At 47.2% G+C, this 25,114-nt stretch overlaps 1 protein-coding gene across 1 annotated transcript; it reads left to right on the plus strand.

Annotated features, from left to right (window-relative positions):
* The first annotated feature begins 12,653 nt into the window (after positions 1-12,653).
* Positions 12,654-24,590, plus strand: STIP1 (stress induced phosphoprotein 1). Its single transcript, XM_032489687.1, has 14 exons — positions 12,654-12,804; positions 15,827-16,036; positions 16,520-16,661; positions 16,823-16,964; positions 17,748-17,916; positions 18,971-19,097; positions 19,189-19,291; positions 19,556-19,676; positions 20,774-20,870; positions 21,022-21,146; positions 22,922-22,958; positions 23,147-23,250; positions 23,464-23,636; positions 24,092-24,590. Exons 1-14 carry the CDS (start codon positions 12,796-12,798, stop codon positions 24,162-24,164), a joined length of 1,632 nt encoding a protein of 543 aa, XP_032345578.1. The 5' UTR covers positions 12,654-12,795; the 3' UTR covers positions 24,165-24,590.
* Positions 24,591-25,114: the final 524 nt, after the last annotated feature.

A 25,114-nucleotide genomic window follows, 5' to 3' on the forward strand; every position in this document is an offset into this window, starting at 1 on the left:
CACTCGTATACAAACGTGCGCGACCCGCCCGGGTCTGCGGGGATCGAGCCGCGCGGGAGCTAGGCTGTCGGGGGGTCGCGCGGCTGCAGTGCGCCTTCCCACCGGACGGGCTCAGTCGCCGCCAACTTCCTGGTTGGAGGCGCCTCCAGCCCCCGACATGGGTTGGGAGCCCCCCACCCTCCCTGCAGCCCCGGCTCCGCCTCCGCCCCTCCGGCCCCGCGCTCATTACAGAGCCGGGCGCGGCTCCCTGAGGATCACCCGGACCCCACCCCACCTTCAGACCCTGGGAGCCGCGGATCCCCGCCGGGCGTGGGGAGGTGACGAGTGGCCGGAACGGGTACGTCCGGTTGGGCGACTTTCCCCAGGCCGCTGAGCCGCTGCCTCTCAGACCCCCGGGGGCGGGCGGGGCCGCGGCTGGAACCGAATCTAGAGCAACTGGGGAGGCAAAGGTGGAAATCGTGGAATTTGAAGGCAGAAAACTGGAGTTCCAAGTGGCACACTCGGGTGGAAGAATTGGGGTGATTTTTTCCTAATACTTTTCCTAATTTTTTACAAGGACTACGAAGATGGATTTTTTAATCTAAATATTTTAATGTCTTCCTTCCTATATCAATTTCTTATTTGATAAATATAAGAGTGGATATTTTTATAACCTGGGATAAGGAGCCAGGGTACCAAAAAAGGATTTAGTACTAGCTTTGCTGTTCTTACTCTGGTACACTGTCCCCTTGGAACTTGCTTCTGGAGCTGTAAATTAGGAAGACAGCACTCAGGTTGGGCTGGCTCAGACTTGCCCCGGTGCTGCAGGCCTCTCTGGGGCTGAGTTTGGCAATAACCCTCCACAAGGCTGTAGGGAGGCTACCTGTGGACGCAGCTAGCACCACTACGGTGCCCAGGAGAGCAGCAGCGGCACACCTGCAGACTGGGTGACAGATGGTGATCGGCCCTGGGCGTAAGGTGGAGAGGGGAGATCAGAAGCCAGCGGGACAGGAAGGAAGGGCCAGTGGCCCCCAACATTCCGGGACCACCACCAAGGCCCGTGCCCTTTCCTGAAAAGATCAGAGAGATGAGTTCAGTAGTCAGGCCCCCAGGCCTGAGGTCACCTCACCACTTTCCTCTTCTCCAATAACTCAACAGTGCAAGAAGGGTCTTGCCAACTGCATCCAGGACAGCAACTCTTCACAGGATAGTAGGTACCAGCTGGTGCTGAGCTCTACATCCATTTGCTCTGTTTCCATTAACTCGGAAGAGGCAGCACTGCCCCAGGTCACAGATGAGCAGCCTGGACTGGCCCAAAGTCAACAGTGACCTGTGGGGAGTCAGAACCCAGGCTTGGGTCCAGGTTGTTTGGTTCCCATCTGTAGTCTAGAAAGTGATTACGCAGATGTCACTGATTCAGGCAATGTAGCATGGGGGTGACCCTGTGTATTAGTTTCCTATTGTTGCTATAACAAATTCCCACAAATTTAGCAGCTTAAAGAACAAACAAAATTCATTTTCTTAAAGTTCTATAGGATAGAAGTCTGACATGGGTCTCATTGGGCTAAAATCAAGGTGTCAGCACCAGCTTCCAGAGACCACCCACATTCCTTGGCTCATGGCCCCCTTCCTCCATCTGCAAAGCCAGCAATATTGCATCTTTCCTACCAGTCTTCCCTGGGGGCCTTTCCCCCTGACTCTCTTCTGCTTCCTTCTTCCATTGTCAGGGGCCCCTTGACTATATTTAACTCACCAGGACAATCTCCCCATTTAAAGTCAGCTGATTAGCAACCTTAATTCCATCTGCAACCTTAATACCCCTTCTCCATGTAGGGTAACATATTCACAGGCTGCAGGGATTAGGATGTGGACATCTTTAGAGGCCATTATTCTGCTTACTACACCCTTCCCAGGAAAGTCTGGGGACAAGGACATAAGGAGATGCAGAGGACCCAGACATAGAAAGTCTCAGTGCCTATCAGGAGGCTGCCTTCTGCACAGAGCCTGAAATCCATGTCCCCCACATCCAGGTCATTGAACCCCCAGATACCCCGGGCATCTGAAATAGCCCTTCTGTTTCTTTTTGTGGGGACTCAGCTCTGTTCTCACATGGCAGACAGATGAGACAAGGTCCCAGCCAATAGCCCACCAGGGTCTGGCCTAAGAGAGGCCTGGGCCCCACAGAGGGATGGATGGGTCTAGGCAGGGAAGTGTGAGTTTCACTGGGCAAGACTGGACCTCTTCACAGAGTTTCAGCTGGACCTTTTGGAAAAGGTAAAATTTTGCCAGGTACCAAAGATGTGTGTATGTGTCAGGGGCATTCCAGACTGAAGCAAAGGCATAGCAGTCTGTGGAATGAGTCTTCTGGTGGGACTGTAATACCCTGTGTTGTCTGTTGAGGATTTTTAATGTTGGAGATGGGCTTTCATGCAGAGAAAAGCTACCTACTGCTGCTTGTATTTAAATTAATACTGTATTTATTAAACTTATAAATTAAAAAAGAACTAGCTTTTCTTAAACATCCAAATACAACTTGCAAATCTAGTTTTCTATTTATAAATCTAACTTTTGTATAAAAATAAGAACAATTACTTTCACTCAGTCTTTGATGAATATTTAATTAACTCACAGGTTCAATAGATTAAATTCTAAAAATGAATGCCAATTACAAACTTAGGTAATTAAATTCCCTAATAGATTTTAAACTACATTTCACAGAGTTGAAATAGCTGGTCCTCTCAAACACCTCCAACTCTCAGCAGGAGAGAGTTAAGCACCTAACAAGCATAATTTTTTCTTTTTTGTTCTTTTTTCCTTTATGAAAAGGAAAGAGGTAGAGGGTGAAGATGTCCTCATCCCCTACCTTGTTCTGCCCTCCCAGGCCAACCATTGTTTTCTCTAGTGAGTTAGCAATTCTTATACATTAATAGGTTAAATTTAGAAATATGGTAAATCAGTTCTCTTAAATAATTCAAATGCTGTTTATGAACTTAGGTCTTTTTATACCGTCTCAGTTACCTGCTGCTGTCTAATAAACCATTGAAAACTTATTGGCTTAAAATAACAACCAGGACTCTGAATCAGCAGTCTGGGCTGGGATGAGCTGGAAGTTTCATCTGCTGGTCTTGCCTGGGTCACTCCTGTAGCCACAGTCATCTGACAACCCAACTGAGCCCGGGCCCAGGATGGCCTCATTCATGTGATTGGCAATCGGTGCTGGCTGTCAGTAAGGCTCCCTTGGTTCAACTTACTAGGCTAGACTGGGCTTCTTGATGGCATGCTAGTCTCAAGGCCCTGCTCCAAGAAGGTGACAGGAAAGGCTGCAAAATGCCTCTTGAGGTCTGACTCGGAAGTCACACTACATCGCTTCCACCACATTCTGTTGCACAGAATTCACATGGTCACGGCTTGTCCTAAGGCCAGCCCAGAATCCAGGAAGTGGAGAAATAAACTCCACTCCACTTAATGGGAGGAGCAGGCAGATCCCGTTGCAAAGGACGCGCATACAGGGATGCGAGGAAATTATTCCAGCTGTCATTGCAGGCTGTCTCCCACTCATACCTCCCTAATTAAAACCACAGATCAAATCGGGCAGATTGACGCAAGTGTTTCAAAACCTTAAATAAACACTCAGATATTAGCACAATGATTATAAAACTTCTTTCTATTCTGGTACCAAGATTCTGGGTTTGCTTTGCTGGCTTCTACACCTTTCAGAGTTGCAAAGCCACCCAGAGCTGCAGATTCACCATCTTAACAGGGCTGAATGTGCAGCGAGATTCCAGACCACAGTGCAGTGAGGGTTTCCTGCTTCTGGTCTGAGATTTAAGACGAACGAGAGCAGGACCCAGGAGAATTCTGCCAGATCTAAATGGAACCCAGCAGGAGCCTACGGGGCCTTCCCAGAACAGATCACACCCCACCCATGTCCTCTGCCTGCCTTTATCTGTAGAAAAACTTTAGTCTCCTAGGCTTCCCCCAGTTTCAAAGAGTACATTTAATCAGAGAAGTGAGAAAATGCAGAAAGAAAGGAAAACAATCAAGCAAGACAAAATAATAATAGTTTAGCCATTAAACAACGTCAAGGACCTTTAGTTCCTCTGCAAGGTCTGTAGATAATATTCTGAGCCATGTCCTTCGAGCTCTTTTGCAGAGCCTGAAACCCCCACCAGGTGGAAGAAGTTAACCGTATGCTGCCCACAAGCACATAGACCCCAGACCAGTTGGAACCAGGTTGATGATGTTAACTCCTGATGAGCTCACCACCAACCAATCAGAAGAAAGTCCATCTGATCACACAGCCCACAACCCCTGCTCCCTCCCCTCATCTTTAAAAACCTTTCTCTGAAAGCCAACGGGGAGTTTGGGCCTTTTAAGCACTAGCTGCCTGGGCTCCTTATTCGGGGTCCTGCAATAAAAGCTGCTTTTCCCTTCACCACAACCCGGTGTCAGTAGATTGGACTTACTGCACGTGGGCAAGTGGCCCCAAGTTTGGTTTGGTTTGGTAACATAAAGGGACCCCCCAAGGCCACTCCTTTCCCCATGGGCTTGACTTTAAAACCCAATGCGTTACAGTTTCCTGAGAGTCTTTCGAGTATCAGCCGTGCCCAATTTACCCCCCACCTTTCTTTTCACTGCCTCATTCAGGTAGATGACCCCAGACCCCTGCACCTCCTGGGTCCCCCTAACATCTTGGCTGTGTAATCACAACTTTGCACCTCCCTCCATCCAGGCTGTCATGCTCTCTTCATAGATTACTTTATCACCCCCCTATATTTCATTTTACTATCTGTTTCATTGGCCATTATCATAGTTATTATATTGAGAGGTGTGAAGGGGAAGGATGGATTACAAGGTATTAAATGTCTAGAACATGTAGCTATAGATCACAGGCCCAGATGGCAGAAGCCCCTCCTTCTGCTTCCTCTCAGGGCAGGTCTGAGGACCTGGCCAGGGATCTGAAGAGGATTACACTGCCTTCCTCAGGGGAAAGGCCTGAGAGGCCCTGGAGCCGGCTAGGGGAGGACATTCGCCTCTCCTCTGACTTCTGAGAAGGCCTGGGAAGGAGGTGGATGCTCTGGGGACATCTGGCTTGAAGAATACAGAAAGCTTGAATAGTAGTGTTCATTGTAACACATTTTAACAGCATAATAAAGAGTGAATGCCCCTGTTATGGGCTGATTTGTGGTCCCCCCCACCCCCGCCTCTGCAGACCCACAAATTCATATGTTGAATTCCCAACCCTCAGTACCTCAGAATGGGACCGTATTTGGAGACAGTCTTTAAAGGGGTGATTAAGTTAAAATGAGGCCCTCAGGGTGGGCCCTGATCCAACCTGATTGGTGGCCTCATACGAGGAAAGTTGGACACACAGACCTCAGGGATGCATGCCCGCACAGAGGAAAGACCACGTGAGGACAGTATGAGAAAGTAGCCATCTGCAAGCCGCAGGCAGAGACCTCGGAAGAAATCACATCTGCTAACACCTTGATCTTGGACTTCCAGAACTGTGAGACAATTAAATTCTGCAGTTTAAGTCACCACATCTGAGGGATTTGGTTATGGTGGCCCCAGCAAACTAACACAGCACCCCTCCCCACTTCCAGTCCACAGAGGCAACAACTTTAGCAATTAGCTGTGTATCCTTCTCGACATTTTCTGTGCAACTATAATCATACATGAAAATATACCCTTTTTTTTAAACAAAAATAAGATTTGTTCCATTCCACGACTTTCATCATCTCACAGTATATCCTGGGCATGTTTCCATGACAATATCTACTGGAGTGTTCTTAGAACACTAACTAATATTCCATCTTCTGGAGGAGCATTGTGTTTTCCAGTGCCCTGGCTGGATGCACATGTAGCTGGGTGCTGTTCCTTTTGCTGTCACAAACAGGGCTGCAATATACATCCTTGGGCCACCAGGCTGTGCTTCCCTGTGGGATACATTCCTAAGCGTGGAATTGCTTTTTGTATTTTAAAGAGATGTTGCTGAGTGTGCCTTCCCACCCATAGATGAGAGGTCCCCTTTCCCCAAGCTCACACTCTCCACCACTTGGTATTTCTCAAGAAACATGCTAGAAAGGAGATAGTGGGGTTGGGACATTTGGATCTGAAGGGACCCAACCATTTGGCCTTAAGAAGGGTAAGGACAATTGGGAGCAAAAATGTCTAGAGGGAGGAAGGCCGGAGAGCCTTCCCGGGAGAGGCAGTGGGAGGACAATCAGTTCTATTTGCTCACTTACTAAATTCTTACAAGCATGGACCAGGTCCCAGGCCCTGACTGCACACAGTGGTGAACAAGTCATAGCCCACGCCCTCTGGAAGCAGTATGTGGGGGGCATGGCAAAGTCAGCAAGTACAAGTCATTTCGGGCAGTGCTAAGGGTGCCAAGAGAATTACTTCAAAGAGCAGAAAAGGGCCCAAGTGGCTGCAGCAGGTGGACGGAAAGGGGGAGAAGCAGAGAGGGAGGCAGGACCCGGTGCCGCTTGGGATTTGGATTCTGCATATGGGGACTCTGTCTCTGGAGGGTGTTGATCGAGGCTGTGGACCAGCTGGCTTGTAAAGGGAGCCTCTCAGCAGCTAAGAAGATATGAGCATTAGAGACAATGGCGCCTGGACAAGCCAGCCGTGGGGGCAGCACTGGAGAGGAATCCATGGACCAAGCCTGAGTCGGCATCACCATGAGCAGAAAAGAGAGCACAGGGAAAGCCCTTGGGGGTGACCATTCTGGTTATCTGTTGCTGCGTTAACAAATTAGTACCTTAAACTACCTTGTCTGAATGGCTGAAAACAGTTAATAACTTATGATTTGGCAGGTCAGGAATTTGGTCAGTGCTCAGCTAGGTGACTCTTCTGCTCCATGTGGCCTCAATTAGGGTCACTCAGTGACATTCAGCAGGAGACTAGGCTGGGCTGGACGGTCCAAGACGGAGTCCCTCCTGGGCTGAGAAGGCTGCACAGCCAGGGGTCTCCAGGTGGCTAGCGTGGGCTTCCTCACACCATAGTGGCCTCGGGCAGACAGACTTCTTATGTGGCAGCACAGGGATCCAAGAGTGAATGTCCCAAAAGACAGGAGGGGAAGCTGCCAGTTTTATAAGGCTTGGAAACTGGCCTAGTACCACTTCCACTGTATTCTATTGGCCAAAGGAGTTCCAGAGCCCATCAAGTTCAAGGGGAGAGAGGATACAGACCCCTCACCTTTCAATGGGCACCGTCTTTCACATCTCACCTTGCCCCCAGATGGCCTTCTCTTGGTATTGGGTGCATATTACGTGCTGTGGTCAATTCAAATCTGCTTGTTATGTAGCAGGTTTCACCCTTAAGCCTCAACCGAGCTCAGGTGTGCCAGAAATACATTTTACATTTCCTCAGATCAGGGTTTTCCAGCCTGTTCTACTTACATTTGGGGCCAAGTAATTGTGGGGAGCTGTCCTGTGCATTGCAGAATGTTCAGCAGCATTGCTGGCCTCTGTGGCACATGCAGCCCCAAGTTGTGACAGCCAAAAATGTCTCGACACAGCCACATATCCCCTTGGGGCAAAATCACCCCTGGTTGAGACCCACTGGCTTGGGATCAACTCATTATGACTCCCAGTCCTCATCATACCCAGCTGTCAAGTTTTATCCCAGATACAACTGGAGCCCCTTCTCTGTCCAGGTCCTAAACTGGGGAAGAGTGCACAGTGCCCTAAACCTTGGGAGAGGGCTAACCCACTGTCTGTCCTGGGGGCCATCCATGTTATCACTGCTCACCTGAACATAGCAGTGCTTCTCCATCCCCAACACCAACCAGCATCTCTCATAGGATATGCCCTGGGAACCCCAGCTGGGCCTGGCCACATACCAGCTCAGGGAGCCAACACTCCTTTCCCCTTCCCAAAGCCAGGAGATGGCTGGGGACTTGCAGAGAGGTCCACATCCAGCTGATAAAATTTGCTGATTAAACTGGATGTGTTTGTGAAAGACAGGAGTCAGGATGCCTCCAAAGTTATCAGCCTGAACCAATCCAAGAATAGGGAGGTCCCTGGTGAGAGGGAAGTCAAAGGAGGAACAGCTTCACAGGGGAAAATATTGGGAGCTCTTTTTTTGAACACGTTGGGAAGTTCATTTGCCATCCCAGTGGAGACATCAAGGAGACAGCTGGGGAGACAAGTTTGGAACTTGGGAGCGAGTTCTGAGCTGAAGACAGCAAGGCGGGAGTCGTCCGAGATGGTATTTATAGCCACGAGACTGGCTGACATCACCCCAGGAGGGCATGTGGATGGCGAGGTCCTGGACTGGGCTCTGGGGCTGTCTGATGAATAATCATCGGATCATAATTACCATCGTTTTGTTCTTTGAAGTATCTGGAGCAGTTCCTGGCTCTGTGGAGTTCACTGAATTGAGCAGAACTCTGTAGCACTTTATCTTCCCCCATGCTTTCCCTGCTGATCAGGACTCAGATTCTATGTTAGCGAGTAGCTGAAAGTTGGAATCATTCAGTTAAGTGGGAAATGAAAATATTCTGGAGGAATTTCTCAGAACCCGAAATGGAACTTCACTCTCACTTGCAGAAGGAAACTCAGATTGCCTTAAATTCCAACTCCAATAGTGGAAGTTCTAAAAACAAAAATTTCATGTTCTACAGACCTCAGAATTCTGAGCTGCAACCTCTCTCCAACCTCTACTCCTCACTCCCATGCCAAGCTTCCTGAGCTCCAGCTGTTTCCCTTTTTTCTGATACTGGGAGCACTTTGCAACTGGGAATTTGCTCTGCAGAGAATCTGGTTGCACACGGTGACCCCTACAGTCTCTCCTCGCTGCAGAAGCTACGGCCTCAGAATTGACTCCAAATGCAGCCCTCGCCATTTTACTCTCCACCTGGAGAGCAGCGGCACCGAAATAGCAGCGTGAATCACTCTGGAAGCGTCAGGCAAAGCATCGCCACCGGCCAGGACGTCTGATGGGGGGGACCTTCTGCTTGCATACCAGGGACCTGAGGAAGGGGACACTCGCCAGCCCACCTGCATCACTGCCTTCTGTACCCCCTTGGGAGGGCTCTGAATTCATTAAGATTTGGAGAAGCCTGAGTTGGTGGAAACTGTGCAAAGAGTTAACATTTCTGAACGTTAAGAAGTGGCTTTACTATGACTCCGAATGAGCTTAAGCCTCAGGGTCCTTCATTTGTCCCCGTTTTAAAGCTCCACATCTCATGTTTTTTAAATTTATATTTTTCTTTTCTCAGACAGAGCTCTCAAATTTCTATGTTTCAGGTCTGCCAAGACTTGAATGTAGGTTATTTTGTTTAATCCTTGGCATGACCTTCAGAAATCATTGGCCCTTCATCATCTTCATTTACAGACAAGGACACAAAATCCTTCTTTGGGTTTCTTGAAAATTCCAAACTTGTTGCCTCAGGACCTTTGCACTTTCTGTTGCCCTGTTTGGAACCCTGTCCCTGGCTGGCTTCTCATAACTCCAAGTCTAAGGGGCCTTCACTAACCACTTACTTCTGGGAGCTCCTTCCTTCCCAGCCTCCCTGGTAACCCTTTATCCCTTACTTTTTTTTTTTTAATAGCATTCACCACTCAGAATAATCTTCATTTGTGTATTTGTTTTTATATGGTACTTATTCTGTCATCAGGCACTGTTCTCAGGGCTTTATAAATCATCAAATCATTCAATCCTTACAACTACTCTGACATTGAAACTTTTTCAGCGGGAATCTGACACAACATTGTAAAATGATTATAAATCAATAAAAAATGTCAAAAAAAAAAAAAACCTTTTTCATCCACATTTTTAAATGAAAGCAACTGAAGCACAGAAAGGTTAGGCAGGTTGCTAGAAGTCACACACCTGATGAGGTTAAGTACCATCTGTCTCTCCCAATAGAAGACAAGGTCTACACCTGCAGAAGCAGCACCTGTGGGCTGCTTTGTTCACTGTTGAGCCCCTGTACCCAGAGTTGTATGCCACACATAGAACTATAAAGAAGATATGTAAGAATTGATAAGACCAGGTCACACAGAGGGAGGAACAGAAGGAAGCTCGGAGAGAGGTGGGGAGACTATGGAAGGTCTCAGAAGGATGCAAGGCCAGAGATGGAGGAAGAGCTGGGCCGGGGGCAGCAGTGGGACTGGCAGGCGTATGGCGGTCTGGAGACAGTGCCAAGAAGAAACGAACGCTCTTGCTGACAGAGTTAACTTAGCAGATGAGTAAGAGGACAAAAGCCTCGGAGTTACCCTCTTCCTTCAAGCTCTGCGTCCAATGCATTAACAGATCCCATCGGCTCCTCCAAAATGCATCAAGAATCAAACTTTTGCCACCCATCCTCTGCTCCCACCCTGGCCCACAGCACCATCACAGCTTTCCTGGAGTCCTGCAACAGCCTTCAGAGAGATCCCTCTGCTTTCATCCTCTTGGTCTATACAGCAGTCAGAGGGATTCTGATAAAACTAAGTCAGATCACTTTTCTGCTTAAAATCTGTCGGTATGTTCCAAAGTGAACACAATGGCCAGCCATCCTGCAGGATCTGGCCCCTGCTTCCTCTCAGTCCCCTCTCCCACTCCCTCTCCACTCCCGCCATTCTGGCCACCCCAGGGCCTCTGCATTTGCCTCTGACTGCAAGGCTCTTCCCTAGGTTTTCCATGAATCTCACTCCCTCACTTGCTCAGGTTTTTTCTCAAATATTAGCTTCTTACTGGGATTTGATCTGCTTCCCCTATTGGAAATGCAACACCTTCCCCCCTTGCCCGATGCTCCATTAATCCTTTCCATGCTTTCTTTTTCTATGCTGCAGATACACTATACAAATCTTTTTTGTTCTTACTAAAATGAGCATCACAAAAACAGTGGTTTTTGGCACTGTGACTGTTGCTTACTGCATTTCCCCCAGTACCCACAATTACACCTAACACATTATAGGGCATTCAATATATTTGCCTACTGCGTGCCAGAAACTGTACAATGCGCTTGGAAGACAAGGATAAGGAAAATAGACACAAAGCTCTTGTGGGCCTTACAAAATGTGGTACGGATACCAAAGTTGCTGGTGTAATACGTGATTGGACACATGATGCCGTGAAAGCAAATAACAGGTGGATAGAAATTAGTGAGCTTATTGGGGGCAGATGGTCAAAGAACGTTTACAGTTCATCTCATCCTGAAAAATCGAAGACGCTATCCTGGCAGAGTTGGTGGAAGGGGGATCCCAGCAGAGGAAACACCTTGCAGGAAGGCTCAGAGTGAAGAAACCAGCCTAATTCAAGGGATAGACATAGTGTGGCTGGAGTTTGGTGCTGAAGGTGGAGAACAGGGAAAGAAGAGGTGGGAAAAGGCCTGCCAGATTAGACAGGTCCTGAGCCCCAATCTAAATGCCTCCAAGAGTTTTAAGCAAGGGAGGGGGTTACCAGGCATGAAGATCTGCAGTGACCTTGGCTGTAGTGTCGAGGAGGGTCAGACATCTGGGATGGACGAGGACACTGTGGAGACAATCTATTGGCACAGTCAAAACCCTGGGAAGGGAGGGCATTACTCAGAGGTGGGAAAAAGAGGTCACAGCAGGGCCCAAGACCCTTATCCAAGCTCCCTCCAGAGCCCAGTCATGCGGCTCCTTTGTTTCGGTAACTACATACTGGTCCAGGACGAAAAATCATTTCTCTCTCACGCTGTAAGCCTTTCACTCCTCTCCGGGTATCTGCCCTGCCTCTCGCAGGAGGGTTGCGACTTAAGGATAGCCCAGGCGGCTGCCGCCCACCAGCAGGTGGTTAAGCACCTCAGTGAGATCTTTGTCTTCTTCACTCCTTTAGTTCCGAACGAAGGCAGCACTCCTTCATTAAGTGCTAAATACTGAACTGCATGAATATGAACGTTCCCATGGCCCTAGGTTACCAAACCCTCCACCCGAGAGGTTCAGAGAGGGTGTGCGTCTCCACCTAGGGGCCCCGCCAAGGTGAGATCCCGAGCCTGTCCTACCCAAGCCCCAGCGTCTTCACCACCACGCGGGATCTCGGAACACCCAGAACCTAATAGCGAGATCCGGGCATGGGCCAGGGAGCTCTCCTGAGGCTGACCTAAACGGTCACTCCTATAAGCTAGGTTGGGAACTCCCGAGCCTGACGCACGCGCGAAGGAACAGGGCTCTCTGCCGCTGGGGAGATGCGAATCGTCCCGGCCAGAGTCGCCACACAGCGAGGCAGGAAGCGACAAGTGCCCGGAGCCCATTGCCTCCGGAACCATCGCAGCAGAGGGTGACTGTGGCCTTGGACTCCCATAAACCACGGCTGCGGTGAAACCCCACCCTGCTCTATGAAAGACAGCAACTTAAACCTATCAGAGCAAAGTGTCGAAAACTCTCCGCCCAATTGACATTTTTTTAAATCTGAAGGCGGTTCCGCCATGGAGTCCATCAGCCCAATGGGAAAGGTGGAAATTTCCAGAAAGAACAGGACCAATGGGCGCGGCCAGCTCGGCCACGATTGACGGCCCAAGGGACCAATCCTTGTCGCAGGGGTCCACTCCTCTTTCCAATCATAGAGTCCAAGGTGGGCGGGGCTTATTGGGGAGCCCAATCCCGAGGCGTGGAGGAGGCAGGGCCGGGGGAATTACTCTCCGCTGTCCAATCAGAGAGAAGCAAAGATGATGGGCTAGACTTCAAGCCAATAGTAGAAAAGCACAGAAAGCCCCCTAAAGTAGCGCGACCAGTAAGCCGGCGAGGAAGGGGCGGGATTTGGGGGTCCCGGCAGCTTCTAGTAGGTTCCAGAAGGCGGCGCGTGCGGTTGGGAACGCGGAGCCGACGGAGTCTATTCAACGGGGTTCCGGGCCAAGCTATGGAGCAGGTGAAGGGGGAAGGGCGGGCTGAGGCCTGGGGCTGCTGCGGTACCGGCCAAGGCCAGGCCGCGGGTGGAGGGGTGGGGCGGGCGTCCGATCAGGGCTGCCGGGCCGGGGGCCGGGGCCGGCAGACCAGCGGAGAAGGCGAGGGCGTGAGGGCCGCGGCGGGCGGGCGGAGCTGGAGGCCTGGCCTCTGGGAGCGCCGGGTCCACTCCAGCGCTAGTCGCCTCCGACTCGAAAGGAGGGCTGGGGGAGTCATCAATTCGGCGTACGCGGCAGGAAGAGGGTCCGCAGCCGGGTCCCGGAGGCCTGCCGGGAAGTGGGTCCAGGGTGATCTGGGGGGATGGCGCCCGCGGCGCTGGGAGGAATGCAGGTGGGCGAGGGGCCCTGGGAGAGGCTGGAGGGATCAGGTCAACCTCAGGGAATTCGTCGTCTGCGAGGGTGATCAGAGACTGCGGACGTAGAAGCCACCCAGGACTTGGCCATAGTTAACTTGGAGGAATGCACCGAGCGGGGACGGGAATACACTGAAAGTAGCTGAGGGACTTAGTAGCCAGTTGGGGGAAATCGTGCTTCTCTGCATCTGGAAAGGCCAGGATAGAAGAGTGTTGAGTGAAGGTATGACAAGCATCAGGCCGAGTTCTTTGATGCGGGAAAGGGGAGGGTGCAGTGAAAGTCCTTGGAATGAATTTCATCTCTATCAGTGTTTTACAAGTATACGTGCGGTCCCTCCCCGTCTCGTTTTTGTTTTTCTTTTCTTTTCTTTTCTTTTCTTTTCTTTTCTTTTCTTTTCTTTTCTTTCTTTTTCTTTCTCGTGATGCAAGAGTAACTGAGGACTGATACTTCTAAAAGGTTGGTTTCTAATTACACAAGGAGGAATTAGTTGCTGTAGAAAATTTAGAATGTGTAGGTAAGCAGTAAGAAGTAAGTTATTTGATTGCGCTCAGCATTATTAGGGGCCAAGTTTGAAGTTACTGTTGGTTGCTTTCAGCGACTTAATTATGCCCTCTGTGGCCTGAAGGTTTCCAAAAACCTAGAGGGGTTTTATTCAATTGGAAGCTGTTATTGAGCTGTAATGATTGATCTGGGGGAAAAAGAAAACAGCTCAGGTTTTTTTGTGTGATCCACAAAGCTGGATTTTTTGCTCTAGTATAGTTATTGCTCCTTTGGCCAAACATGGAGCCTCTTTGCTACGTTTTTAAAACTTAAAGTGGAAATGGAGGGGTTAATAAGCATTTTGCACTGTTTTGATAACTGTTTCAGGGATTAAATAGGCTGTGATGTAGACAAGAAATATTTCTGACAGGAGGAACACATTACTGTGTTAAATTTAAGAAAAGCTCTACTGCAGTTATCAAAATAGAAGAAAATTTTAATGATAACTGCCCACTGTAGAAGTGTACATACAGGTAGACTGTGAATGAGTGTTTGGCCAAACCCAGGACCGCACATTTACCATGAGCGTTGTACAGATGGCCTGGCATTTTTACTCTAGGTGTGTTAGAATGTGCTTGAATGTCTTGGGCCCATTCAATATGTAGCTTTTCTTGTTTTCATTTTCAGTTCTGAGGTTCACACTTGTTTTAGTGTTAGGAAATATTTGAGTTTGACAAAATTGTATATATGTATTTTTAACTAAGTAACCTTTCAAGTAAATCTCACCGTGATAAACTCGGAAAATTTGACCCAGTACAGACATGTGTCTACACTTGATCAGCAAAATGCTGCGAAGTGATAGATAAACATACACCATGTTTAACAAGACAATTCCTTCTATTATATGCACCACATGCTGGTATTTTCTGTTCCATTTGATCTTTCAAAGTGGTGGTTATGACCTACAAACTTGATTTCTTGACCTACTGCTGATAGGCGCTCAGTTTGGAAGATGTTCTGTAGGATAGGCAAGAATGCCACCAAGCTGTTCCCAGCTGCCTTGTGGTACTAGATGAGTTTTTAAATCTTTTGTCTTCTCACCTGCGTCATGGGCTCTAAGATTTTTACCCCTTTCTTGCTGGCAGTCTCTTTGCTTTTCCCTCTAAGAGGTTGTCTTTCTAAGATCTCTGGTTGATGGAGGTTCCTAATTGGTGTGCCTCGGTTCCAAAGTCATTTCTCATAACAATTCTGTGTTGCATCAGTACAGTGGGTCATGGGCAGATGATAGATACCAAGAAAGAATAACTTAGTAACTTGAGTGACACCAAGTGTGTATGCCTTTTTCTCTTGTAAGGCTCCCTGGTTAAGAAAAGCCCTTTATTTAGGACCCTGTTCTGACATGGCCAAGGTCCACTTCACCTTTTTAAACCCTTTGATGTGTTCCTGCTGTTTCTGTTCTGAATATTTGAGAAGATAGAGGATTGAACCACAAACAGTGTTTCTTTATCCTCTTCCATTCTTTTAGTAACTTAATAATACTTAAACATGGCAAAAATTGATTTTGGGGAACTGCTTTTCCTTTCCCTGTTAAGGAACAGAGCCGTAATCTACCACGTTGTGACATTACCACACCTGTAAAGGGAAGTAGATTGTTCTGATTGTAGGTGAGCATCTTGATGCTCCTGAAGACATCCCCCTCAAGCTGGTAGGTTGCTGGAATGTCTGTCAGGGCATACTCAGCCCACTTCCTTCCTGGTTGCCTCGTCCTGTGAGGAGTAACTAGGCCTGTGTGCAATTTATCATTTGAACTCTGGAAATCTATGGCAAATGAATTTATTCTCGCATGAAAGGAACTCATGAGTATGTCCTAGAGTGGCTTTATCAGCTTGAAGTAGAGACTTTGGGAAGAGTGGCTGGAGTTCTTACTAATCCATACAGGAGCCAGCAAAAAGCAAAGTGTCAGACTGATGCTTCCTTGTTTTATTTTTTCCTTGCTGGTTCCCAAAGGTGTGAGAAATGTAAATTAATTAACATTAATCTGTAGAGTAACCTGCTTGTCGATAGCAACAGAAAAAAATGAGTATCACCTAAGAAGTCGGGATTGAAGTATATTGTGTGTGGGGGGGGAACTATATGGGTGGCTGTTCTCCTCAGGTGAACGAGCTAAAAGAGAAGGGCAACAAAGCCCTGAGTGCTGGCAACATCGACGACGCGTTACAGTGCTACTCAGAAGCCATTAAGTTAGACCCTCAGAACCATGTGCTCTACAGTAATCGCTCAGCTGCCTATGCCAAGAAAGGAGACTACCAGAAGGCCTACGAGGATGCCTGTAAAACCGTTGACCTGAAGCCTGACTGGGGCAAGGTAGGCTGTGTGTGAGCTGGGGCTATTCAGGTGCCCAGAAACTCCTTTGGGGGCAGTTCTTAAACACCAGCCCTCCTGGCCTGCCATCCCAAGAGACTCACAGTTGATTGGTCCTCTCCCCCTAGTTTGGGAATGTTTCTCAGAGTGATGGTGTATTTCATCAAATCTGGGGTACCATCAGGTGTTCAGACATGTCTTACTTTTGGTACTACTATGAAAGAATGTTGCCAGAGAAACTAACAACACTTAGGATCACAAGCTGAACCAGGGTGGGGAGAGTGTGTGTCTTAGCTATGTGGCTGCATTGTGTGGAGTGGATAGTACTGGTGGTGTATCCTGCTCCTCTTCCTGTTCTTTCTTTGACCTTCGTGGGAATACTCATTTTGTCCCATGAAGTATAAAGTGGGTTCTTTTGAGTTCGAGTTCAGAATTTACCTCTAGGTGTCCTTTAATTTGTGTTACATCTTTTTTTGCTGGTTTTAGGGCTATTCGCGAAAAGCAGCAGCTCTTGAGTTCTTAAACCGATTTGAAGAAGCCAAGAGAACCTATGAGGAGGGTTTAAAACATGAAGCAAACAACCCTCAGCTCAAAGAGGGTTTACAGAATATGGAGACCCGGTTGGCAGGTAGGCTCCATGTACACTGTCGTTTCCTTTTCTTTCTCTCTCTTTTTAAAATTATTCTTTAAATGGGATCAAACTTGAGGCTCCCTCCAGTGTTGGTCTAGTATGCTACTGGGGCACAATAACTGACTTCCCAGTGATGTGCTTTTCTTTGTTTGGAACAGAGAGGAAATTCATGAACCCTTTCAACATGCCTAATCTGTATCAGAAGTTGGAGAGTGATCCCAGGACAAAGACTCTGCTCGCTGACCCTACCTACCGGGAGCTGATAGAGCAACTGCGAAACAAGCCGTCCGACCTGGGCACGTAAGTCAAGGCAGCAAATGGACAGGAACATTGTGTGTGCTTCCTGGGGCCCTGTGGCAGAGGATTCCCTCATCCAGATGGCAGGGTTTCTGCTTTTGCTTTTTCTCCAAAGAACAGTAGGAGTTTGTTGGTTTATTGGTTTTTTGGTTTTTTGTTTTTGTATTTCCAGAAAGGGTCAGGAGGAGAATATATCAAGTAATCTGGAATGTTTGTTCTAACCCTCACCCTGCTCTCCGGCAAGTGTGAACTATCCTTTCTGGACACACAAGCTCCACTATCCCTGTTGGTATATTGGGGCCAAAACTCAAGGTTGAAAGGATGTCAGATTTAAAGATGTGTCTGTAAATCTTATATTGGTATCTGACTATCTGAATCTCTTTTTGGCTCCTGAGATCAGACAGAATGTACCTATAACTCATTCCTCTCTACCTACTGGCCTCAAGAAATAAATCTGATCTGTTACCTCACTTCAGATGGATTTTCAAAGGTATTCTGCAGTTGTAACTTTGGATAGTGCAGAATCTTGCAATGTATTCATGGACGAGAAGCTTTTATATACAGTAATCTGGACTTCAGCAATACTTTGGGGTTTAAGATCAATTGTGGAGGGGGTAAGGGTACAGCTCAGTGATAGAGCACATGCTTAGCATTCATGAGGTCCTGGGTTCAATCCCCAGTACCTCTGTTAAAAAATAAGTAAATAAAAGCCTAATTACCACCACCCCCAAATTAATTGTAGAGAAGAATAAATGCTTTTTTCTTTCTCCCTTTTTACCAATATAGGAAACTGCAAGATCCCCGAATCATGACTACTCTCAGTGTCCTCCTGGGGGTTGATCTGGGCAGTATGGATGAGGAGGAGGAAGTTGCCACACCTCCACCACCACCTCCTCCCAAAAAGGAGACCAAGCCGGAGCCAATGGAAGAAGATCTTCCAGAGAATAAGAAGCAGGTCTCTTGCTTTTTTTGTTTTAAGTAATTATTTAGTATCATACACTTAGAAACAGCCTAGTCAACTGGAAATATGTATGTCAGGTGGGGACATCTGTAGACCTCAGAAGGCTATAATTATTTTTTTGAGCGTTTGGTATGTGCTAAGCTTATTAATTAGAATGGTTAATATATTAAAAGGCCCATGTGACAAGCAATTTGACAGGAATTGTGTCTCAGAGTCTTTAGGCAGCAGGAGCTACCTGTCCACAGTCCCACGGCAACTGTGGTTCCGGCAGCATGGGTGTCAGCTGGACCATCTAGTAAAGTTGTGAGTGGTCCTTGTCTTTGCCATGATCCAGAAGGATGCTGTCTCTCAGTCCTTAGGCTTCTGTTTCCTGGTTGGACTGGTGTGTAATTAAAAATTGTCCACTTAGCAACACTGTCTTCCAGAGCAGGAGGCATGTGCCTAAATGATTTTATTTCCCGTTTTATAAATGGGAACAGCAGATTGTTACCAAATTTAGTACCTTTAAATGGGTGAGCGTTGGCTGTTCCATGGTGTCTCAGCGCTGGAAAAAGGCCCTCCAGTGTGGGTGGTAGTGAGCTCTGCTGAAGACTCCTGCCACGCGTGTAGCCCCTTCTAACCCTCTCATCGCCGCTGGTGTCTGCAGCCACTCAGACCCCGAGACGGCCATGTGACAGAAATGGAACTTGCTCAGCCGCTCAGAATGAAACCTAGCACAAAATAGTCTTGTCCTCCCTAAAGTTGCTTCCTGCTGAAGGGACTTCCTCTCCCCTGAAGAAGCCCTTACTGTCTGACAAAGATCCAGAAGAGTAGGTGGGAAGGGAGGGGTTTTGGAGGAAACAGAGATGAAACTCTTTAACTTTTCATCCTGACAGCTGGTACTTCACTGTTTGAAACCTGTAGCTGCTTGATGAGGGAGGGCTGTGAATGTGGAGAGCTGCTCCTGCGGCCTTGTTGTGTGTGCTGTGCGGACTTGTGACGGGCCCTGGCTCTCTTGGCCATCTGGGTTAGATTGGCCCAGCACTCATTTCTTCCACACCTCATCTAGGCACTGAAAGAAAAAGAGTTAGGGAATGATGCCTACAAGAAGAAAGACTTTGACACAGCCTTGAAACACTATGACAGAGCCAAGGACTTGGACCCCACCAACATGACTTACATGACCAACCAAGCAGGTGAGGCCGGGAGGCGGGCACAGGAGTTGTTAGGTGGTGCTGGAGGAGAGGCCAGGGCTGACTCTTCTTTCTTGACCATCCTGCCTGGCAGCTGTTTACTTCGAAATGGGCGACTATGGTAAATGCCGTGAGCTTTGTGAGAAGGCCATTGAAGTGGGGCGAGAAAACCGAGAAGACTACCGACAGATTGCCAAGTACGCTTGACCTTCTGGAATACCTTGAGTGGCGTGGAGGGTGCCGTATCTGCATGGGGAGGAGGGCTGCTGGCTGCAGAACCTGCTCTTAGCTGTGGGCTGGAAAGGAGGCTGCAGGAGCCAAGACATAAGGTGTTGGAGGGGCGTGGGGCCCGAGCCAGCTCGCGGGCCTTGAGTCTAGTTGCAGATGTTTTTTTCTCTTCAGCGGCTGGCCTTGTCTGTTGTCTGCCCTTAGCAAATTCTTTTCTCTCTTGTCTCTGTCAGAGCTTATGCTCGAATTGGCAACTCCTATTTCAAAGAAGAAAAGTACAAGGATGCCATCCATTTCTACAACAAGTCTCTGGCAGAGCACCGAACCCCAGATGTGCTCAAAAAGTGCCAACAGGTGAGTAGAGATTAAGGGATATTTTGTTATTTCTTTTATTTATTGTAGTCGTTAGTATTTAATAATAAACCTTAAAGTTTTTTAAATATTAAATTTTTAAAGTATTATCTTTGGTCATGCTGCCCCTGTCAGTGAGGACAACGTGTAGGGAATAACCCTATTTTTCTGCTGTCCGTTGTGGTCGGCCAAGGTTTCAGCATCTAATGTTGAGGGTCAGTGCGCTAACAGTATTACAGGTCTTATTGTAACTTAAGATTTTTCTTACTTTATACAACCAAATTATGTAGGAGGGTATTTTATTCACAAAAAGATTGGTCAGAAAATTGAACTAATTAGGTGAAATAAATGAGGTAGAGAAAGACAATTACTATAAGGTATCACTTACATATGGAATCTAAAAAAATACAACAAACTAGTGAATATAACAGAAAAGAAACAGACTCACAGATGTAAAGCATCAACCTAGTGGTTACCAGTGGGGATAGAGAAGGGGGGCAAGATGGAGGTGGAGGATTAAAAGATACAAACTATGAAGTATAAAATAAGCTACAAGGATGTATTGTACAACATGGGGAGTATAGCCAATATTTTATAATAACTATAAATGGAATATAACCTTTAAAATTTTTGGATCACTGTATTGTATACCTGTAATATGTAATATTGTACATCAACTATACTTCAATTTTTAAAAATATTATTAAATAAAGTCTAAAACATTAAAAAAGAAAATCGAGCTATTAACACATCATTTTCATGTAGTGCATATCTTTATACCAAGTGTATGTCAATATCACTCATTCTGTTTTACAGTATACATTGCTAATGAGTATAAAATTATATTTTTTGAATTGAGGCGTAGTTGATTTACAATATTTACTAGTTTCAGGTGTATAGCACCGTATTTCAAAACTTATAGATTATACTCTATTTAAAGTTATTAAAAAATACAGGCTGTATTCCCTGTGTTCTGTTCTCTTTGTAGTTTATTTACTTTATACAGCAATACTCTCTGAAAATTAAAATTCTGATCAGGCCTTTTAGCCTAATGTTTATGAGAGTCTGAATGACTATTCCAAGAATTAACCTTTTTTTAGGCAGAGAAAATCCTGAAGGAACAAGAGCGGCTGGCCTACATCAACCCTGACTTGGCCTTGGAGGAGAAGAACAAAGGCAATGAGTGTTTTCAGAAAGGTACTTCCAGCTCAGATGGTGGAACTTGGGATGAGAGCAGTTGAATGTGCATTCGGGGCCTTGGCTGACTGTGGGATTGATAACACTTTGGGGGAAGAGGGTGGCTTCTTTTGCCTTTTTTTTTTTTTAAGTTTCTATTTTCCTTATCCAGGGGACTATCCCCAGGCCATGAAGCATTATACAGAAGCCATCAAACGGAACCCAAAAGATGCCAAATTGTACAGCAATCGAGCTGCTTGCTACACCAAACTCCTTGAGTTCCAGCTGGCACTCAAGGTGAGGCTCTGGGAATATTCTGCAGAGCAGCCGTTACTGTAATCTGTAGATGAGGAAAGTGTGCTTTCTCTTTTCATGTTTTCATCAACATCAGCTTGTCGTTCTTACTTTGATGGTGCACGTGTGAGATTTGTAAGAACACAGGGTGGGAAAGTGGATCTTTTTCCTTCCCTTTGTCCTACCTTACATCTTTGTTGTTGTTCTGTCTTTTTTTAAATGTACAGTTGAGTGACATAAAGTACATCCACATTGTTGTGCAACCATCTTCCCAAATGGAAACTCTGCATCTTCTAAACTAACTCCCTATCCCCTCCCCCAGCCCCTGACAGTCACTGTTCTACATTCTATGAATTTGATCATTCTAGGGACCTTCTATAGGTAGAATCATACAATTTCTTACCTTTTGTGTTTAGTTTATGGCACTTAGCATAATGTCTTCAAGATTCATGTAGCACATGTCAGCATTTCCTTTTTTACAGCTGAATGATATTCCATTGTATGGATAGACCGTCTTTTGTTTATCCATCCATCTGTCCATAGACTGGGTTCTTTCCAGCTTTTGGCTATTCTGAGTAATGCTGCTATGAACAGGGGTGTACAGATTATCTGTCTGAGTCCCTGGTTTCAATTCTTTCAGGTATTATAGGCTACAGTAGAAATACTATAGTTCTGTGCGGGGGTTTTTTGGTGGTTTTTTGTTTTTTGTTTTGTTTTTTGAGGAACTGCCTTATTTTCCACAGCAGCTTTACCATCCTTACTGCAGGTGGCTAGGTCTGCTGTTCTCAGTCATGTCAAGTACGGTCAGATACAGTCATGTTCAACACTGGAGGGGTTACTCAGCATTGCTCTCTTGAACATGAGCTGCTCTGTGCCTCTTGGCGATTTTTAAACTGTTCTCTAGGAGACAAGCCTGGACCATCTTGTGGGAACAAGATAGAATGTGATCTATCTAGAGACACCAGTACCTGAGTTTGTGATGGTTTTTGTTTGCTGCCGCTATTCTGGGTCTGTGTGTGTCGTAGAGACATCATTGCTGCTGGTGGAACTGTACAAGGGCAATGTCAAAAGCAAGTTGGTTTGCAAAGCAGAGAATAACATTGCCAGGCACCTGAGAGGTGGAGCAGTGCTTTCCGAGTCCGCACGTGGGAAGAAGGAATGAGTAGAATCGCTTCTGGCCTTAGAGCTTCTTGGTGGAAGAGTTGGAGTTAAGCCTAGGTGCACGCACTACTCTGTTTAGCATTTTTCCTCATAATTTTATATTTTAAAGGTATACAGAATACCCGTGTGTTTTCACCTTTATGCAGCCATAAGCAGTGACACATTTTTACTGAACCATTTGTGAAAGGAAATGATGTGTTTTGGCACTTGGTCTCTAAATTCTTGAGCATACGTCTCCTGAAGTACCTCTTCCCATCCAGTCACAGTATTAGTAGCCCCTAGTTTCTCACACTAGAAATTCCCCCACCTTTTGGGTTTTTATCCCATAACATCAGCCTCTTGAAGAATCTGGGCCCCTTGTTTTACGTGAGATGGAGCTTAAGCTGGGCTTGTCAGCCCTTGTGGCTCTGCTTACTGAGCCTCTCTACTCTCCTTTTGCTAGGCCTGCTGTCAAATTACCCAAATGCCAGGATTAACAGAAGCACTGGGAACAAAAGTAGAATGTTCTGTAATGGCTCTGGGTGAACAGTTAGATTTGTAATTCCAAATGATCAGTCTGCCCTAAAGTAACTCATCTAAAGGAATGAGCCTAGTTCTTTTCTGTCTTTCCTTCCTAGGACTGTGAGGAGTGCATCCAGCTAGAACCGACCTTCAGTAAGTAACTTTCTGTGCTGCTTCTCTATCCCCTTACTGGCCAGAGGATTGAGGGGAGAGAGCGTGCTTGTGGCCTGTGTCTTTGGGGCCTGTAGTGTGTAGGAGCTAGCCTTCGATGTGAGGGCTGTCAGTGTTGAGATGAGGAGGTGTGTTCTGGATGACGCCTCACCTCTCCCTTCCGTCTGCAGTCAAGGGCTATACACGGAAAGCGGCCGCCTTGGAAGCGATGAAAGACTACACGAAAGCCATGGACGTCTACCAGAAGGCACTTGACCTGGACTCCAACTGTAAGGTGGGGCTGCTTCTGGCCTTTGGTGAGCTTTCCCTTGCCTCCCTTTCTTCTTCAGACTTTTTCAGTGTTCATTCACTGACTCTTCCATCCCGCCTGTTTCTCTACGTGTCTGTCTCTCTCCCTCAATTACCTCTGCTGTCTTGGACCTGCTGCAGCAGTGAGCCAAGCCAGGTGGTGCTAACTCCCTCCCCGTATGGCTTTACTGGAATGCAGGAGGCTGCAGATGGTTACCAGCGCTGCATGATGGCCCAGTACAACCGACACGACAGCCCGGAAGATGTGAAAAGGCGGGCCATGGCCGACCCCGAGGTGCAGCAGATAATGAGTGACCCGGCCATGCGGCTCATCCTGGAACAGATGCAGAAGGACCCCCAGGCGCTCAGCGAGTAAGTCGAGTTAGAAGGGTGGCATTGGAGGGAGAAGGTGAACAGGAGCAGTGAGAATGCACAATGCTGGCAGCAGTGTGATCGGTCTGGGTGAGATGTTTGTTGTGTAATTCTTACTTAGAAGGTTGACAATTGGTGGTGAGCTGGAAGGGCTTCTTTTGTGTGTTAGTCATGATGGCTTAAGTGCTTAGTTGGAAAGAACAGTTTTGCTGGGAGAAAGGTCTCAGCTTAAAGCTGTGTCCATGGACTGCTGCACAGTGGGACTGGTCCACTTCTGACCATAGGCAGAGAAGGCCTGTGCGGTTCTGAGGCAGTCTTTGCCAGGACGCCTCCTTCACCACCACCAGTTTGTTGGTGGCGTCCAGGGGGTTTGCACTGGGGATTGCTCTGCAAGCAAGTTAAGAGTTTTTTTAGGTTAAATCTCATTTCACATAACTCTGCCTCTTCTTTGTCAGACACTTGAAGAATCCTGTAATAGCACAAAAGATCCAGAAGCTGATGGATGTGGGTCTGATCGCAATTCGGTGATGACTTGCTCATCATCCCCCTTCCCTTCACCCTCATGTGGAAAGAGGAGCTGGGACCGCGGCAAGCAGCACGAGCAGGAGGGAGAGAAGGGGAGAAAGCTAACAACTTATCTATATATTTATACAGACCTATGTGGACGATTCAGAGACTTGTACTTGCGTTACTTGTGCAGCCGCTGCCTCTGGGCCTTCCCAGCACACGCATGGTCTCTTCTGCTGCCCTGAGTTCCATGTCTCCCGCCCCTGCCCCCCAGTCGCTGTCTCAGCTGCTCCCCCATAGTTGGTTTTTTATTTGGGGCGGTGGGCATGTATGGGTAGGGGAGGGAGGGGGTGTTCTTCCCAACCTCAGGTCCCAACTGTCTTCACATTGTTAACTCCACGTCCTCTCCTCCAATAAAACAAGCCAGTCAGGCGTGGTTATACGTTGCTATGTCCCTGAGTAATTTTTTTGCCAAAAGATTTAAAGTTGTCCTGCAGAGGTCACAGTCTGGATAGGGAGAGGTGTAAATGCACTCCTGGGAACCAGAGCCTCCTTTACTTCCTAAGGAGTGGGGTGGGGCAGTGTGAGCTTGGCTGGATTCCACAGCCGCACGGAGGTGGCCACTAGGTGGTGCTGTCACTCAGTGAACACTGAAAGGGAGCCTGGAGGCTCCCGCCCTCCCCGGAGTGGCACCAGCTCCGGAGGTGATTCCCATGCTGTCAGTTCTCCACACTAATCTCAAAGCCAGAAAAAAACTAGTTAGATCCAGAGAACACTGGATCTCAGCAAACATCGAAAACAATTTCTATTGCAAGAGATTCTCAACCTTCCTTTTGGAAAGATCGAATCTTCCTGCTAACTGTATGTATAGTTAGTTTTAGTTCTTAACTCACCACTTTCAACCGAGCTTAAAATAGGTTTTAATGACACTTTCCTATGGTTGCAATAAACTTTCTAAAACCCTTTTGGAC

Source organism: Camelus ferus, chromosome 10 (genome assembly GCF_009834535.1).
Source record: "Camelus ferus isolate YT-003-E chromosome 10, BCGSAC_Cfer_1.0, whole genome shotgun sequence".
In the NCBI taxonomy this organism is placed as follows: domain Eukaryota; kingdom Metazoa; phylum Chordata; class Mammalia; order Artiodactyla; family Camelidae; genus Camelus; species Camelus ferus.